The 16,565-nt window shown below is 53.9% G+C and overlaps 1 protein-coding gene across 2 annotated transcripts in view; it reads right to left on the bottom strand.

Moving 5' to 3' along the window:
* Positions 1 to 16,565, bottom strand: part of acp2 (acid phosphatase 2, lysosomal) — a 191,107-nt gene that overhangs the window by 41,184 nt on the left and 133,358 nt on the right. The window contains exons 8-10 of one of the 2 annotated variants that reach the window (XM_086007463.1): positions 16,169 to 16,260; positions 14,299 to 14,405; positions 5,650 to 5,825 (exon numbers count right to left, since the gene is read on the bottom strand). In XM_086007463.1, the coding sequence (XP_085863589.1) occupies positions 5,650 to 5,825; positions 14,299 to 14,405; positions 16,169 to 16,260 (375 nt within the window). The remainder of the gene's footprint in view (positions 1 to 5,649; positions 5,826 to 14,298; positions 14,406 to 16,168; positions 16,261 to 16,565) is intronic. The other variant, XM_086007464.1, reaches the window with a different exon arrangement.

Genomic DNA, 16,565 nt, shown 5'->3' on the forward strand with positions numbered 1-16,565 from the left:
ACACAAGAACCAGAGCTCACCCTGAACTGTGCCCATATCCCCGAGACCCCACCTCTGATACACAAGAACCAGAGCTCACCCTGAACTGTGCCCAATGTCCCCGAGACACCATCTCTGATACGCAGAACGAGAGCTCACCCTGAACTGTGCCCAGTGTCCCCGAGACCCCACCTCTGATACACAGAACCAGAGCTCACCCTGAACTGTGCCCAATGTCCCCGAGACACCATCTCTGATACGCAGAACGAGAGCTCACCCTGAACTGTGTCCAGTGTCCCCGAGACCCCACTTCTGATACACAGAACCAGAGCTCACCCTGAACTGTGTCCAGTGTCCCCGAGACCCCATCTCTGATACACAAGAACCAGAGCTCACCCTGAACTGTGCCCAGTGTCCCTGAGACTTCACCTCTGATACACAGAACCAGAGCTCACCCTGAACTGTGCCCAGTGTCCCCGAGACCCCACTTCTGATACACAGAACCAGAGCTCACCCTGAACTGTGCCCAGTGTCCCCGAGACCCCACCTCTGAAACACAGAACCAGAGCTCACCCTAAACTGTGCCCATATTCCCAAGACCCCACCTCTGATACACAAGGACCACAGCTCACCCTGAACTGTGCCCAGTGTCCCCGAGACCTTACCTCTGATACACAAGGAGCAGAGCTCACCCTGAACTGTGCCCATATCCCCGAGACCCCATCTCTGATACACAAGGAACAGAGCTCACCCTGAATTGTGCCCATATCCCCGAAACCCCACCTCTGATACACAAGGACCAGAGCTCACCCTGAACTGTGCCCAGTGTCCCCGAGACCCAATCTCTGATACACAAGGACCACAGCTCACCCTGAACTGTGCCCAGTGTCCCCGAGACCCCACCTCTGATACTCAGAACCAGGGCTCACCCTGAACTGTGCCCAGTGTCCCCGAGACCCCACCTCTGATACACAGAACCAGAGCTCACCCTAAACTGTGCCCATATCCCCAAGACCCCACCTCTGATACACAAGGACCAGAGCTCACCCTGAACTGTGCCCAGTGCTCCCGAGACCCCATCTCTGATACACAAGAACCAGAGCTCACCCTGAACTGTGCCCAGTGTCCCCGAGACTTCACCTCTCATACACAAGGACCAGAGCTCACCCTGAACTGTGCCCAGTGTCCCCGAGACCCCACTTCTGATACACAAGCACCAGAGCTCACCCTGAACTGTGCCCATATCCCCGAGACCCCATCTCTGATACACAGAACCAGAGCTCACCCTGAACTGTGTCCAGTGTCCCCGAGACCCCACTTCTGATACACAAGGACCAGAGCTCACCCTGAACTGTGCCCATATCCCCGAAACCCCATCTCTGATACACAGAACCAGAGCTCACCCTGAACTGTGCCCATATCCCCGAGACCCCATCTCTGATACACAGAACCACAGCTCACCCTGAACTGTGCCCAGTGTCCCCGAGACCCCACCTGTGATACACAGAACCACAGCTCACCCTGAACTGTGCCCATATCCCCGAGACCCCACCTCTGATACACAAGAACCAGAGCTCACCCTGAACTGTGCCCAGTGTCCCAGAGACCCCACCTCTGATACACAGAACCACAGCTCACCCTGAATTGTGCCCATATCCCCGAGACCCCACCTCTGAGACACAAGGACCAGAGCTCACCCTGAGCTGTGCCCAGTGTCCCCGAGACCCCACTTCTGATACACAAGGAACAGAGCTCACCCTGAACTGTGCCCATATCCCCGAGACCCCACCTCTGATACACAAGGACCAGAGCTCACCCTGAACTGGGCCCATAACCCCGAGACCCAACCTCTGATACACAAGGACCACAGCTCACCCTGAACTGTGCCCAGTGTCCCCGAGACCCCATCTCTGATACACAAGAACCAGAGCTCACCCTGAACTGTGCCCAGTGTCCCCGAGACCCCACCTCTGCTACACAAGGACCACAGCTCACACTGAACTGTGCCCAGTGTCCCCGAGACCACACCTCTGATACCCAGAACGAGAGATCACCCTGAACTGTGCCCATATCCCCGAAACCCCACCTCTGATACCCAGAACGAGAGCTCACCCTGAACTGTGCCCAGTGTCCCCGAGACCCCACCTCTGAAACACAACACCAGAGCTCACCCTAAACTGTGCCCATATCCCCAAGACCCCACCTCTGATACACAAGGACCAGAGCTCACCCTGAACTGTGCCCAGTGCTCCCGAGACCCCATCTCTGATACACATGAACCAGAGCTCACCCTGAACTGTGCCCAATGTCCCCGAGACTTCACCTCTGATACACAAGGACCACAGCTCACCCTGAACTGTGCCCAGTGTCCCCGAGACCTTACCTCTGATACACAAGGACCAGAGCTCACCCTGAACTGTGCCCATATCCCCGAGACCCCATCTCTGATACACAAGGACCAGAGCTCACCCTGAACTGTGCCCATATCCCCAAGACCCCACCTCTGATACACAAGGACCAGAGCTCACCCTGAACTGTGCCCAGTGTCCCCGAGACCCCATCTCTGATACACAGAACCAGAGCTCACCCTGAACTGTGTCCAGTGTCCCCGAGACCCCATCACTGATACACAAGGACCAGAGCTCACCCTGAACTGTGCCCAGTGTCCCCGAGACCCCACCTCTGATACACAAGGACCAGAGCTCACCCTGAACTGTGCCCATATTCCCGAGACCCCACCTGTGATACACAGAACCACAGCTCACCCTGAACTGTGCCCATATTCCCGAGACCCCATCTCTGATACACAGAACCAGAGCTCACCCTGAACTGTGTCCAGTGTCCCCGAGACCCCACTTCTGATACACAAGGACCGGAGCTCACCCTGAACTGTGCCCATATCCCCGAAACCCCATCTCTGATACACAGAACCAGAGCTCACCCTGAACTGTGCCCATATCCCCGAGACCCCATCTCTGATACACAGAACCACAGCTCACCCTGAACTGTGCCCAGTGTCCCCGAGACCCCACCTGTGATACACAGAACCACAGCTCACCCTGAACTGTGCCCATATCCCCGAGACCCCACCTCTGATACACAAGAACCAGAGCTCACCCTGAACTGTGCCCAGTGTCCCCGAGACCCCATCACTGATACACAAGGACCAGAGCTCACCCTGAACTGTGCCCAGTGTCCCCGAGACCCCACCTCTGATACACAAGGACCAGAGCTCACCCTGAACTGTGCCCATATCCCTGAGACCCCACCTCTGATACACAAAAACCAGAGCTCCCCCTGAACTGCGCCCATATCCCCGAGACCCCATCTCTGATACACAGAACCAGAGCTCACCCTGAACTGTGCCCAGTGTCCCCGAGACCCCACCTCTGATACACAAGGACCACAGCTCACCCTGAACTGTGCCCAGTGTCCCCGAGACCCCATCTCTGATACACAGAACCAGAGCTCACCCTGAACTGTGCCCAGTGTCCCCGAGACTCCATCTCTGATACACAGAACCAGAGCTCACCCTGAACTGTGCCCATATCGCCGAGACCCCACCTCTGATACACAAGGACCAGAGCTCACCCTGAACTGTGCCCAGTGTCCCCGAGACCCCACCTCTGATACACAAGGACCAGCGCTCACCCTGAACTGTGCCCAGTGTCCCCGAGACCCCACCTCTGATACACAATAACCAGAGCTCACCTTGAACTGTGCCCAGTGTCCCCGAGACCCCACCTCTGATACACAAGGACCACAGCTCACCCTGAACTGTGCCCAGTGTCCCCGAGACTCCATCTCTGATACACAGAACCAGAGCTCACCCTGAACTGTGCCCATATCGCCGAGACCCCACCTCTGATACACAAGGACCAGAGCTCACCCTGAACTGTGCCCATATCGCCGAGACCCCACCTCTGATACACAAGGACCAGCGCTCACCCTGAACTGTGCCCAGTGTCCCCGAGACCCCACCTCTGATACACAAGGACCAGAGCTCACCCTGAACTGTGCCCAGTATCCCCGAGACCCCACCTCTGATACACAAGGACCAGAGCTCACCCTGAACTGTGCCCAGTGTCCCCGAGACCCCACCTCTGATACACAATAACCAGAGCTCACCCTGAACTGTGCCCAGTATCCCCGACACCCCATCTCCGATACACAAGAACCAGAGCTCACCCTGAACTGTGCCCAGTATCCCCGACACCCCATCTCCGATACACAAGAACCAGAGCTCACCTTGAACTGTGCCCAGTGTCCCCGAGACCCCACCTCTGATACACAAGAACCAGAGCTCACCTTGAACTGTGCCCAGTATCCCCGAGACCCCACCTCTGATACACAATAACCAGAGCTCACCTTGAACTGTGCCCAGTGTCCCCGACACCCCACCTCTGATACACAAGAACCAGAGCTCCCCCTGAACTGCGCCCATATCCCCGAGACCCCATCTCTGATACACAAGAACCAGAGCTCACCCTGAACTGTGCCCAGTATCCCCAAGCCCCCACCTCTGATACACAATAACCAGAGCTCACCTTGAACTGTGCCCAGTATCCCCGAGACTTCACCTCTGATACACAATAACCAGAGCTCACCTTGAACTGTGCCCAGTATCCCCGACACCCCATCTCCGATACACAAGAACCAGAGCTCACCTTGAACTGTGCCCAGTGTCCCCGAGACCCCACCTCTGATACACAATAACCAGAGCTCACCTTGAACTGTGCCCAGTATCCCCGAGACTTCACCTCTGATACACAATAACCAGAGCTCATCTTGAACTGTGCCCAGTATCCCCGACACCCCATCTCCGATACACAAGAACCAGAGCTCACCTTGAACTGTGCCGTGTCCCCGAGACCCCACCTCTGATACACAATAACCAGAGCTCACCTTGAACTGTGCCCAGTGTCCCCGAGACCCCACCTCTGATACACAATAACCAGAGCTCACCTTGAACTGTGCCCAGTGTCCCCGAGACCCCACTTCTGATACACAAGGACCAGCGCTCACCTTGAACTGTGCCCAGTGTCCCCGAGACCCCACCTCTGATACACAATAACCAGAGCTCACCCTGAACTGTGCCCAGTATCCCCGAGACCCCACCTCTGATACACAATAACCAGAGCTCACCTTGAACTGTGCCCAGTATCCCCGACACCCCACCTCTGATACACAATAACCAGAGCTCACCCTGAACTGTGCCCAGTATCCCCGACACCCCACCTCTGATACACAAGGACCAGAGCTCACCTTGAACTGTGCCCAGTGTCCCCGAGACCCCACCTCTGATACACAATAACCAGAGCTCACCCTGAACTGTGCCCAGTGTCCCCGAGACCCCACCTCTGATACACAATAACCAGAGCTCACCCTGAACTGTGCCCAGTGTCCCCGAGACCCCACCTCTGATACACAAGAACCAGAGCTCACCTTGAACTGTGCCCATATCCCCGACACCCCACCTCTGATACACAAGAACCACCCGAACTGTATTCCCGAGCTCCACATGTGGAGGAACCACTCTCCGGGATGCTGCAGGATGCCTTGTTTCAGTGGGTGGAGTGACCGATGGTGAAAGCACAGGGGTCCTTCCCAAGCGAACACAGGTCTGGGCTACCTCAGACACAACTATCGAGGCCTGTGTCCGAACATTACCTGTTCGCATGGTGCCACTGGAGAGCTTGCATTCCTCATCTCGGTTGCCTGAGATCAGATCTTTGGTGATTTGGATGAAGTCTTGTAAGGGACAGTGTTTGGTGCAGGACGGCAGATTGAGAAGGTGTGCCTCGGAATCAGTATTGTTCCTGAAGTACATGTCCAGCGTGAAGGACCTGCAGAAGCCACATGTAGGCAGAATGAGTTCCATTCAGTGTGGGCCTGATAGAACCTGAATGAAAACACAATAATACATAGCAACAAATGCACCTTAAATGATGGGTGACAGTGGCTGTCCAAGACACTTGCATTCCTCAGTACAATACTGGCCCCTTGTAGATCCAGATCAGAAGTGCCCACTCGTTGGGACAGCGAGAAGTTCAAAAGGTGTGCATTTTCAAATCCCTCCATGGCCTCGCCCCCTCCCTATGTCTCGAACCTCCTCCAACCCTCCAAGATCTCTGCATTCCTCCAATTCTGGCATCTTGCGTATCGCCGATTTTAATCGCTCCACCACTGGCGAACGTGCCTTCAGCTGCCTTGGCCCTAAGCTCAGGAATTCCCTACCTAAACCTCTCCGCCACTCCACCTCTCTCTCCTCCTTTCAGATGCTTCTTAAAACCTACCTCACTTGTCCTAATATCTCACGTGGCTCGGTGTCAAATGTTGTTTGATAACACTCCTGAGCAGCGCCTTGGGACTTTTTACTATGTTAAAGGCGCTATATAAATGCAAGTTTCGATCTAGGAATCAGCTTCCTTGCGTGCCTGTGGCTAGTGGCCAGCACACTGAATACACAGATTCAGGCAGTGAGACACACCGTGGGCAAGCCCTGGGATCCCAAACCATTGTAGCTGTGGATCAGGATTGCCCCAGCTGGCATCACTCCTGGGAGCGGGAACTAGGACATGACTACAAGGCACTGGCTCAAAAGGATAGGCACGTATAGATTATTATATTCAATAAGCATTATATAAAGGAAGAAAGAAGATTTGCATTCATATAGTGCCTTTGATGATCACAGGATGTTCCAAACCGCTTTGCAGCCAATCTTTTCACAAGGATCTTTTACGGCCACCCGAATGGGCAGACAGGACCTTGGTTTAACGTCTCATCCAAAAGACGGTACCTCAGACAGTGCAGCGCTCCCACAGTACTGCCCCTCCGACAGAGCAGCACGCCCTCAGTTATGCCCCTCTGACAGTGCAGCACACACTCAGTACTGCCTCTCCAACGCTGCAGCACTCCCTCAGTTCTGCCCCTCCGACAGAGCAGCACATCCTCAGTACTGCCCTTCTGACAGTGCAGCACTCCCTCAGTACTGTTGCTCTGACAGTGCAGCGCTCCAACAGTACTGCCCCTCCAGCGCTCCAACAGTACTGCCCCTCCGACAGTGCAACGCTCCCTCAGTACTGCCCTTCTAACAGTGCAGTGCTCCCTCAGTACTGTCCCTCTGACAGTGCAGCGCTCCCTCAGTACTGTCGCTCTGACAGTAGTGCTCCCTCAGTACTGTCGCTCTGACAGTACAGTGCTCCCTCAGTACTGCCCCTCCGACAGTGCAGCACTCCCTCAGTACTGTCGCTCTGACAGTACAGTGCAGCCCTCCCTCAGTACTGCCCCCCCTCAGTACTGCCCCTCAGATAGTGCCGCACTCCCTCAGTACTGCCCCTCTGACAGTGCAGCTCTCCCTCAGTACTGTCCCTCCGACAGTGCAGCTCTCCCTCAGTACTGCCCCTCTGACAGTGCAGCTCTCCCTCAGTACTGCCCCTCTGACAGTGCAGCTCTCCCTCAGTGCTGCGCCTCCAACAGTACAGCGCTCCCTCAGTACTGCCCCATCCGACAGTGCGGCGCTCCCTCAGTACTGCCCCTCCGACAGTGCAGCTCTCCCTCAGTACTGCCCCTCTGACAGTGCAGCACTCCCTCAGTACTGCACTGGAGTGTCAATCTAGATTTTGTGCTCAAGTCGCTGGAGTGGATAGAATTATATAATGGCCCGGAATTTGTGGTGGGCATTAACGGTGAACCAACAACGTTCGCTGTTATTACCCCTTTGAAACGGAGCGCAACTTCAGGATGTAGCGTATGTACATCTAAACGTGGAAATCCTGAAGTTGCGGACATTCACTGCTCCGAAACTGACTGTATTGTGGACCCAGCCTACAGTCAGCAATCAGTGTAATCAGGGAAATCAGTGAAACTGACAAAAACTAGGGCTATTCCACGGAAATATCGCTGTTAAATACCCCATTAAAAGTTAGGCCTTATTGGATTAGGTGTAACTGGGGTTTTTGTGGTTTGTTTAAACTTAGTGTCTTGCTAGTCCACTTGAGAGGGCAGTAGAGAGGCAACCATGTTGGTGTGGGACTGGAGTCACACGGAGGTCAGGCCGGGTAAGGGCGGCAGCTTTCTTTCCCTAAAGGACATTAGTGAACCAGTTGGGTTTTTACGACAGTAAGACAGCTTCATGGACACTTTTACTGATACCAAGTCACCAATGTTGAATTTCAGCTCCTGTTCTCTGGCTTACTGGTTCAGGCCTCTGGACAGCTGGTGGGACAAAACGGACACCGTCACCAGGGGGCGGGGGGGGGAGTTACAGACACCGTCACCGGGGGGGGGGGGGGCGGGGGGGAGTTACAGACACCGTCACCAGGGGGCGGGGGGGGGAGTTACAGACACCGTCACCGGGGGGGGGGGGGGGGGAGTTACAGACACCGTCACCAGGGGGCGGGGGGGGGGAGTTACAGACACCGTCACCGGGGGGGGGGGGGGAGTTACAGACACCGTCACCGGGGGGGGGGGGGGGGGAGTTACAGACACCGTCACCGGGGGGGGGGGGGGGGAGTTACAGACACCGTCACCGGGGGGGGGGGGGGAGTTACAGACACCGTCACCGGGGGGGGGGGGGGAGTTACAGACACCGTCACCGGGGGGGGGGGGGGGGAGTTACAGACACCGTCACCGGGGGGGGGGGGGGGGAGTTACAGACACCGTCACCGGGGGGGGGGGGGGGGGAGTTACAGACACCGTCACCGGGGGGGGGGGGGGGGCGGGGGGGAGTTACAGACACCGTCACCAGGGGGCGGGGGGGGGGAGTTACAGACACCGTCACCGGGGGGGGGGGGGGCGGGGGGGGAGGTACAGACACCGTCACCGGGTGGGGGGGGGGGCGGGGGGGAGTTACAGACACCGTCACCGGGGGGGGGGGGGGGGCGGGGGGGGGCGGGGGTACAGACACCGTCACCAGGGGGCGGGGGGGGAGTTACAGACACCGTCACCGGGGGGGGGGGGGGGGGGCGGGGGGGAGGGGGGAGGTACAGACACCGTCACCGGGGGGGGGGGAGGGGGGAGGTACAGACACCGTCACCGGGTGGGGGGGCGGTACAGACAGCGGCTGGACCTGGGGGAGAGCAGTGACCGGTGGCAGTTTAAAACCGGCGGATTCAGCGAGGCCCGACCAACTCAGCAGCGGGGAGAGAGGTCAAAAGTAATCAGAGTGTGATGTCACCAGGGAGCAGGTGAGTGATTGGTTGGTGAGTATTTCTCTATTTTTTAAACTTTAACTCTGTGGTTTATAGTTGCTGAGGTCTTTCTGGTGTAGCGGGGACTCTTGGTAAACCATACAAGCGCCCTAGAGTTTATCTTTAATTGGTGGTAGTGAATTAATTTAATTTAATTAAAGGGTAAGTCATGTCAGGACAACCCAGCCCCGTGTTATGCTCCTCTTGCTCTATGTGGGAATTCAGGGACGCTGCCTGTGTCCCTGACGACCATGTGTGCCAGAAATGTATCCAGCTGCAGCTACTAGTAGACCGCATTGCGGCGCTGGAGCTGCGGATGGATGAGTTTTGGAGCATTCGTGATGCTGAGAGGGTCGTGGATAACACGTTTAGCGAGTTGGTCACACCGCAGGTTGCACAGGCAGAAGGGAAATGGGTGACCATCAGGCAGAGCAGTAGAGGCAGGCAGGTAGTGCAGGGGACCCCTGTGGACATCCCCCTCTCAAACAGGTATACCGATTTGGATACTGTTGAGGGGGATGACTTACCAGGGGAAGGCAGCAGCAGCCAACTTCCCGGCACCAGGGGTGCTTCTGCTGCTCAGGAAGGGAGGAAAAAGAGTGAGAGAGCAATAGTGGTAGGGGATTCTATCGTAAGGGGAACAGATAGACGTTTCTGTGGCCGTAGACGTGACTCCAGGATGGTTTGTTGCCTCCCTGGTGCCAGGGTCAAGGATGTCACTGAACGGCTGCAGGGCATTCTGAAGGGGGAGGGTGAACAGTCAGAGGTCGTGGTTCACATTGGGACCAATGACATGGGTAGGAAGAGGGATGAGGTCCTGCAACAAGAATTTAGGGAGCTAGGTAGCAGATTAAAGAGCAGGACCTCAAAGGTTGTAATCTCTGGATTACTCCCGGTGTCACGTGCTAGTGAGTATAGGAATAGGAGGATAGAGCAGATGAATGTGTGGCTAAAGAGTTGGTGCAGGAGGGAGGGCTTTAGTTTCCTGGATCACTGGGCCTGCTTCTGGGGAAGGTGGGACTTGTACAAGTCGGACGGGTTGCACCTGAACCAGAACGGGACAAATATCCTTGTGGGGAGGTTTGCTAGCACTGTTCGGCGGGGGTTTAAACTAACTTGGCAGGGGGATGGGATACAGAGTGGAGCTATAATAGGGGGTGATGTACAGCCAAATATAGAGAAAAAAATAAGTCAGACTGGAAGGCAGAGCAAATATGTAACGGCACAAGGGAGTAGGGCAAGGCTGGATGGCATTTATTTTAATGCAAGGAGTTTCATGAATAAGGTGGATGAACTGAAGTTGTTGATGAACACATGGGAGTATGATATTGTTGCTATCACGGAGACATGGTTGAGGGAGGGGCAAGACTGGCAGCTCAATATTCCGGGGTATAGAATCTTCAGGCGAGACGGGGGGGGTGGGGTAAAAGAGGAGGGGGTGTCGCAATATTAATTAAGGAGACAATTACTGCTGTAAGGAGGGATGATATATTAACAGGTTCCTCTAATGAGGCCATATGGGTTGAACTTAAAAACAAAAAGGGGGCTAGCACTTTGCTGGGAGTGTACTATAGGCCCCCAAACAGCCAGGGGGAGATAGAGGAACAGATATGTAGGCAAATCTCAGAGAAGTGTGCAAATAATAGGGTAATTATAGTGGGGGATTTCAACTTCCCCAATATTAACTGGGATAGTCAGAGTGTGAAAGGCTTAGAGGGTGCAGAATTCTTAAAGTGCATCCAGGAGAGCTTTTTGAGCCAGCATGTAGAAAGTCCAACAAGAGAGGGGGCGGTACTGGACCTAATTCTAGGGAATGTGGCCGGGTAAGTGGAAGAAGTGTTAGTAGGTGAGCACTTTAGTGACAGTGACCATAATTCGGTGAGATTTAAGGTAGTCATAGAGTTATACAGCACAGAAAGAGGCCCTTCGGCCCATCGTGTCAAGGATGGAAAAGGACAAGGATTGACCGGAAATTAAGGTTCTAAATTGGGGGAAGGCCGATTTTAATATGATAAGGCAGGATCTGGCCAATGTGGACTGGGATCAGCTACTTGAAGGAAAATCCACATCGGAGCAATGGGAGTCTTTCAGAAAGGAAATTGAGAGAGTACAATGGCAACATGTTCCCGTAAAGGTCAAGGGTGGGACCAACAAGCCCAAGGAACCTTGGATGTCGAGGGATATACGAGAATGGATTAGGAAAAAAAGGGGGGCTTTTGGCAGATACAAAGGACTAAAGACGGAAGAAGCCCTAGAGGAGTATAAAAAGTGCAGGGGCATACTTAAAAGGAGAAATAACACTGGCGAGCAAAATAAAGGAAAATCCTAAGGTGTTTTATAAGTATATTAAGGGCAAGAGGATAACTAGGGAAAGAGTAGGGCCCATTAGGGACCAAAGTGGCAAGCTGTGTGTTGAGCCAGAAGATGTAGGTGGGGTTTAAAATGAATTTTTTGCATCTGTGTTCACTATGGAGAAGGACGATGTGGACATAGAAATCGGGCAGGCGGACTGTGATATACTTGAACATATTAGCATCGAGAGGGAGGAGGTACTAGCGGTTTTAGCAGGCTTAAAAGTGGATAAATCCCCAGGCCCGGACGAGATGTATCCCAGGCTACTATGTGAGGCAAAGGAGGAGATTGCAGGGGCTCTGACACAAATTTTCAGAACCTCTCTGGCCACAGGGTATGTGCCAGGGGACTGGAGAACAGCTAATGTAGTACCATTATTCAAGAAGGGTAGTAGGGATAAACCAGGGAATTACAGGCCAGTGAGCCTAACATCAGTGGTAGGGAAATTATTGGAAAAAATTCTGAGGGACAGAATTAGTCTCCACTTGGAGAGGCAAGGATTAATTAGGGATAGCCAGCATGGCTTTGTCAAGGGAAGATCATGTTTGACCAATTTGATGGAATTTTTCGAGGGGGTGACTAGGTGTGTGGATGAGGGTAGTGCAGTGCATGTGGTTTACATGGATTTCAGTAAGGCTTTTGATAAAGTCCCGCATAGGAGACTGGTCAGGAAGGTAAGAGCCCGTGGGATCCAGGGTGCCTTGGCACATTGGATCCAAAACTGGCTTAGTGGCAGAAGGCAGAGGGTGATGGTGGAAGGTTGTTTTTGTGACTGGAAGCCTGTGTCCAGTGGGGTACCTCAGGGATCGGTGCTGGGTCCCTTGCTGTTTGTGGTCTACATTAATGATTTGGATGTGAATGTAAAAGGTATGATCAGTAAGTTCGCAGATGACACGAAAATTGGTGGGGTGGTAAATAGCGAGGAGGGTAGCCTCAGGCTACAGGACAATACAGATGGGTTGGTCAGATGGGCGGAATGGAATTTAACCCTGAAAAGTGTGAGGTGATGCATTTTGGACGGACTAACAAGGCAAAGGAATACACAATGAATGGTAAGACCCTAGGAAAGACAGAGGATCAGAGGGACCTTGGTGTACATGTACATAGATCCCTGAAGGCAGCAGAACAGGTAGATAAGGTGGTTAAAAAGGCATATGGGATACTTGCCTTCATTAGCCGAGGCATAGAATATAAGAGCAGGGAGGTTATGATGGAGCTGTACAAAACGCTGGTGAGGCCACAGCTGGAGTAGTGTGTGCAGTTCTGGTCACCTCACTATAGGAAGGATGTGATTGCTTTGGAGAGGGTGCAGAGAAGATTCACCAGGATGTTACCTGGGCTGGAGCGCCTCAGCTATGAAGTGAGACTGGACAGGCTGGGGTTGTTTTCCTTGGAGCAAAGAAGGCTGAGTGGGGACCTGATTGAGGTGTACAAAATGATGAGGGGCATAGATAGGGTAGACAAAGAGGAACTTTTCCCCTTAGTAGAGGGGTCAATAACAAGGGGGCATAGATTCAAGGTAAGGGGCAGGAAGTTTAGAGGGGATTTGAGGAAAACCTTTTTCACCCAGAGGGTGGTTGGAATCTGGAACTCACTGCCTGAAAGGGTGGTAGAGGCAGGAACCCTCACAACATTCAAGAAGCATTTGGATGAGCACTTGAAATGCCATTGCATACAAGGCTATGGACCAAATGCTGGAAGATGGGATTAGACTGGACAGGGAGGGATGGGCGGCGCAGACACGATGGGCCGAAGGGCCTCTTTCTGTGCTGTATAACTCTATGACTCTATGGCCTAGAAATTCAGTGGCCTGCGCCACCAGTTTGCGCCCAAAGAGGGCACTCAGTGGCTTTTGCGTCACTGGCCACACCTACCGCGATATTTAGCGGGGCGCTAATGGCGGCGTTAGCCTGTAGCGCTGCGCCACCACCGATGACGTCATCGGTGTGCGCAGCGCCCCGATGGCCATATTTGGTCGCGCCCGCCTCCTCAGCGCCGGCCGCAAATAGCGACCGGTACACAGGGGCCTACCTGTGGCGGTAGTGGCGTGAGTTAAGGTGGAGGTGCGGCCGGCTGCTTTTTCGGCGCCCGCCTGCCCGCACCTCCGTCCCCAGCCTCCTACACCCCCCCCCGCCCCGCGGCATTGCCGGCTGTTTCCCGAGAGCCCGGCACTTCTCCTTGGTGCCGGGCTCATTTGCCGGCACTCGCGAGTGGGGATCGCGCTGTTGCAGGCACCTCCCCCTTAACAGTGGGAGAAAGGCCTGCAGTACCGCAGCCTGCCGTGCCGCAGCGGGTGGCGCTGCGGCCCTTAGCGCGCCGATATTCAGTTTCAGCGCCCCAAGCGGGGCGCGGGAAGCCTCGTTTAGCGGCCCGCTTCCATTTGGGGCGCAGAAACTGAATATCCGGATGGCGCAAGTGGCTCCGCATGCAGCGGTAATTACGGCGCCCAGGCGAGCTTGGCGCCCCAAACTGAATTTTTAGCCCTATGACCGTCACCGGGGGCAGGTACAGACACCATCACCGGGGGCTGGCTACAGACACCGTCAGCGGGGAGAGGTACAAACACCGAACGCAATGCCATAAAATGCATGAGTGAGCTTGCAAAATGATCAGAAGACATCAGGAACCACGAACGGATAAAGGGTTTGGTGGCCCGGGTGTGGCAGCAATCTGCCCCTAGCCAAGTGGCTGAGTAAGAGTGAGCAGGACGAAAAGGTGTGCATCAGTGAAGGGGAGCTAGCAGAGTGAGCGTTTCAAACACAGCACCAGGACCTACCCATCATCCTCTTGGTACAGCTCAAACATGTGACAGGAAGCGTATGGAGGAATGATGCCGCTGTACACGTTCAGTGCTTTCTGTAGAGCCAGAATCGTTATATCGTGCTGTGGAAAGAATGCAAATTTTTAAGCGGGTTAGAATTATAGTCTCCAAATCCCGAGACAGTGCAGCACTCCCTCAGTACTGCCCCTCTGACAGTGCAGCGCTCCCTCAGTACTGCCCCTCCGACAGTGCAGCACTCCCTCAGTACTGCCCCTCTGACAGTGCAGCGCTCCTTCAGTACTGTTCCTCTGACAGTGCAGCACTCCCTCAGTACTGCCCCACTGAAAGTGCAGCACTCCCTTAGTACTGACTCTCCGGCAGTGCAGCGCTCCCTCAGTACTGCCCCACTGAAAGTGCAGCGCTCCCTCAGTACTGCCCCTCCGACAGTGCAGCGCTCCTTCAGTACTGACTCTCCGGCAGTGCAGCGCTCCCTCAGTACTGCCCCATTGAAAGTGCAGCACTCCCTCAGTACTGCCCCTCCAACAGTGCAGCGCTCCTTCAGTACTGTTCCTCCGACAGTGCAGTGCTCCCTCAGTACTGCCCCTCCGACAGTGCAGTGCTCCTTCAGTACTGTTCCTCCGACAGTGCAGCGCTCCTTCAGTACTGCCCCTCCGACAGTGCAGCGCTCCTTCAGTACTGTTCCTCCGACAGTGCAGTGCTCCTTCAGTACTGCCCCTCCGACAGTGCAGTGCTCCTTCAGTACTGTTCCTCCGACAGTGCAGCGCTCCTTCAGTACTGTTACTCCGACAGTGCAGCGCTCCCTCACTACTGTTCCTCCGACAGTGCAGTGGTCCCTCACTCCGCTGGGTATCCCACAAGCCTCTGTGCTGAATACTGCATCGGGGGCAAGGGTTGAACCGAGTGGTCTGTGTCATACATTGGTAAGGACAGGAAAGGAATGTAAAGCACCCACTCCCCAAATCAACCACACTCCCTGCTTACACCTTTCTTTGCCCTGTAATGGTCTTGTCACCGCTTGCTCCCTCAGATGTGAGCAGAGAGCCTGCTACAATGTAAATGTGTAATATAGCTTTAAGGCGGCAACAGGAGGTGAATGCTGTGTGACAATGAGTGAACTGTCCCCATCACTCAGCTGCTAAGTGCAGCACAAGTCGGCCACAGGCTGCTTCTGAGACTCCTGATTGGGTGCAAGTTGTGAAGAAATACTTCATCCACATGCTGCAAGAAACCTGCAAGGCAGGGACAAGCGGCATGTCTTGCAGATTGAGGATCGTTGCGGGGTATTTAATACTGTCGATCGTGGTGTATTTAATACCGTCAATCGTGGTGTATTGAATACCGTCGATCGTGGTGTATTTAATACCGTCAATTGTGGTGTATTTAATACCGTCGATCGTGGTGTATTTAATACTGTTGATCGCGGTGTATTTAATACTGTCGATCGCGGTGTATTTAATACTGTCGATCGTGGTGTATTTAATACTGTCGATCGTGGTGTATTTAATACCGTCGATGGTGGTGTATTTAATACTGTCGATCGTGGTGTATTTAATACTGTCGATGGTGGTGTATTTAATACCGTCGATGGTGGTGTATTTAATACCGTCGATCGTGGTGTATTTAATACTGTCGATAGTGGTGTATTGAATACCGTCGATCGTAGTGTATTTAATACTGTCGATCGTGGTGTATTTAATACTGTCGATCGTGGTGTCTTTAATACTGTCGATCGTGGTGTATTTAATACTGTCGATCGTTATACGATTGATCGTTTGTATTCAATCCTATCAATCAATTGTATTCAATACTCTCGATTGCTTATGTGAAATACCCTCAGTTTCCAGGACACAATAGGAGAACTCACCGCCGAGTACATGATCATTTTGAGACGGGGAGTGGGAGTAGACGCATTTATCGCTTGATTAATGTTTTGGAGGATCTGTTTCAGGAGCACGCCTGCAAAAAGAACAAAGCTTTAGACACAGGGTAAAAGGAACAGGAGGTCACACTCGCACAGTAACAATACAGGCTGCTAAATACAGTTATTGAGTGACAGCACTCAGACAAGAATTGTATAATGTATCGTCCCACCAAGAGACGGGTCAGTGTGAGGACAGTTACTGTGAAACCAGACCCTCCTCCCAGAGACGGGTCAGTGTGGGGACAGTTACTGTGAAACCAGACCCTCCTCCCAGAGACGGGTCAGTGTGGGGACAGTTACTGTGAAACCAGACCCTCCCAGAGATGGGTCAGTGTGGGGA

Source organism: Somniosus microcephalus, chromosome 15, assembly GCF_052327205.1.
Source record: "Somniosus microcephalus isolate GS21.2 chromosome 15, FLI_Smic_1.0, whole genome shotgun sequence".
NCBI classification, from domain to species: domain Eukaryota; kingdom Metazoa; phylum Chordata; class Chondrichthyes; order Squaliformes; family Somniosidae; genus Somniosus; species Somniosus microcephalus.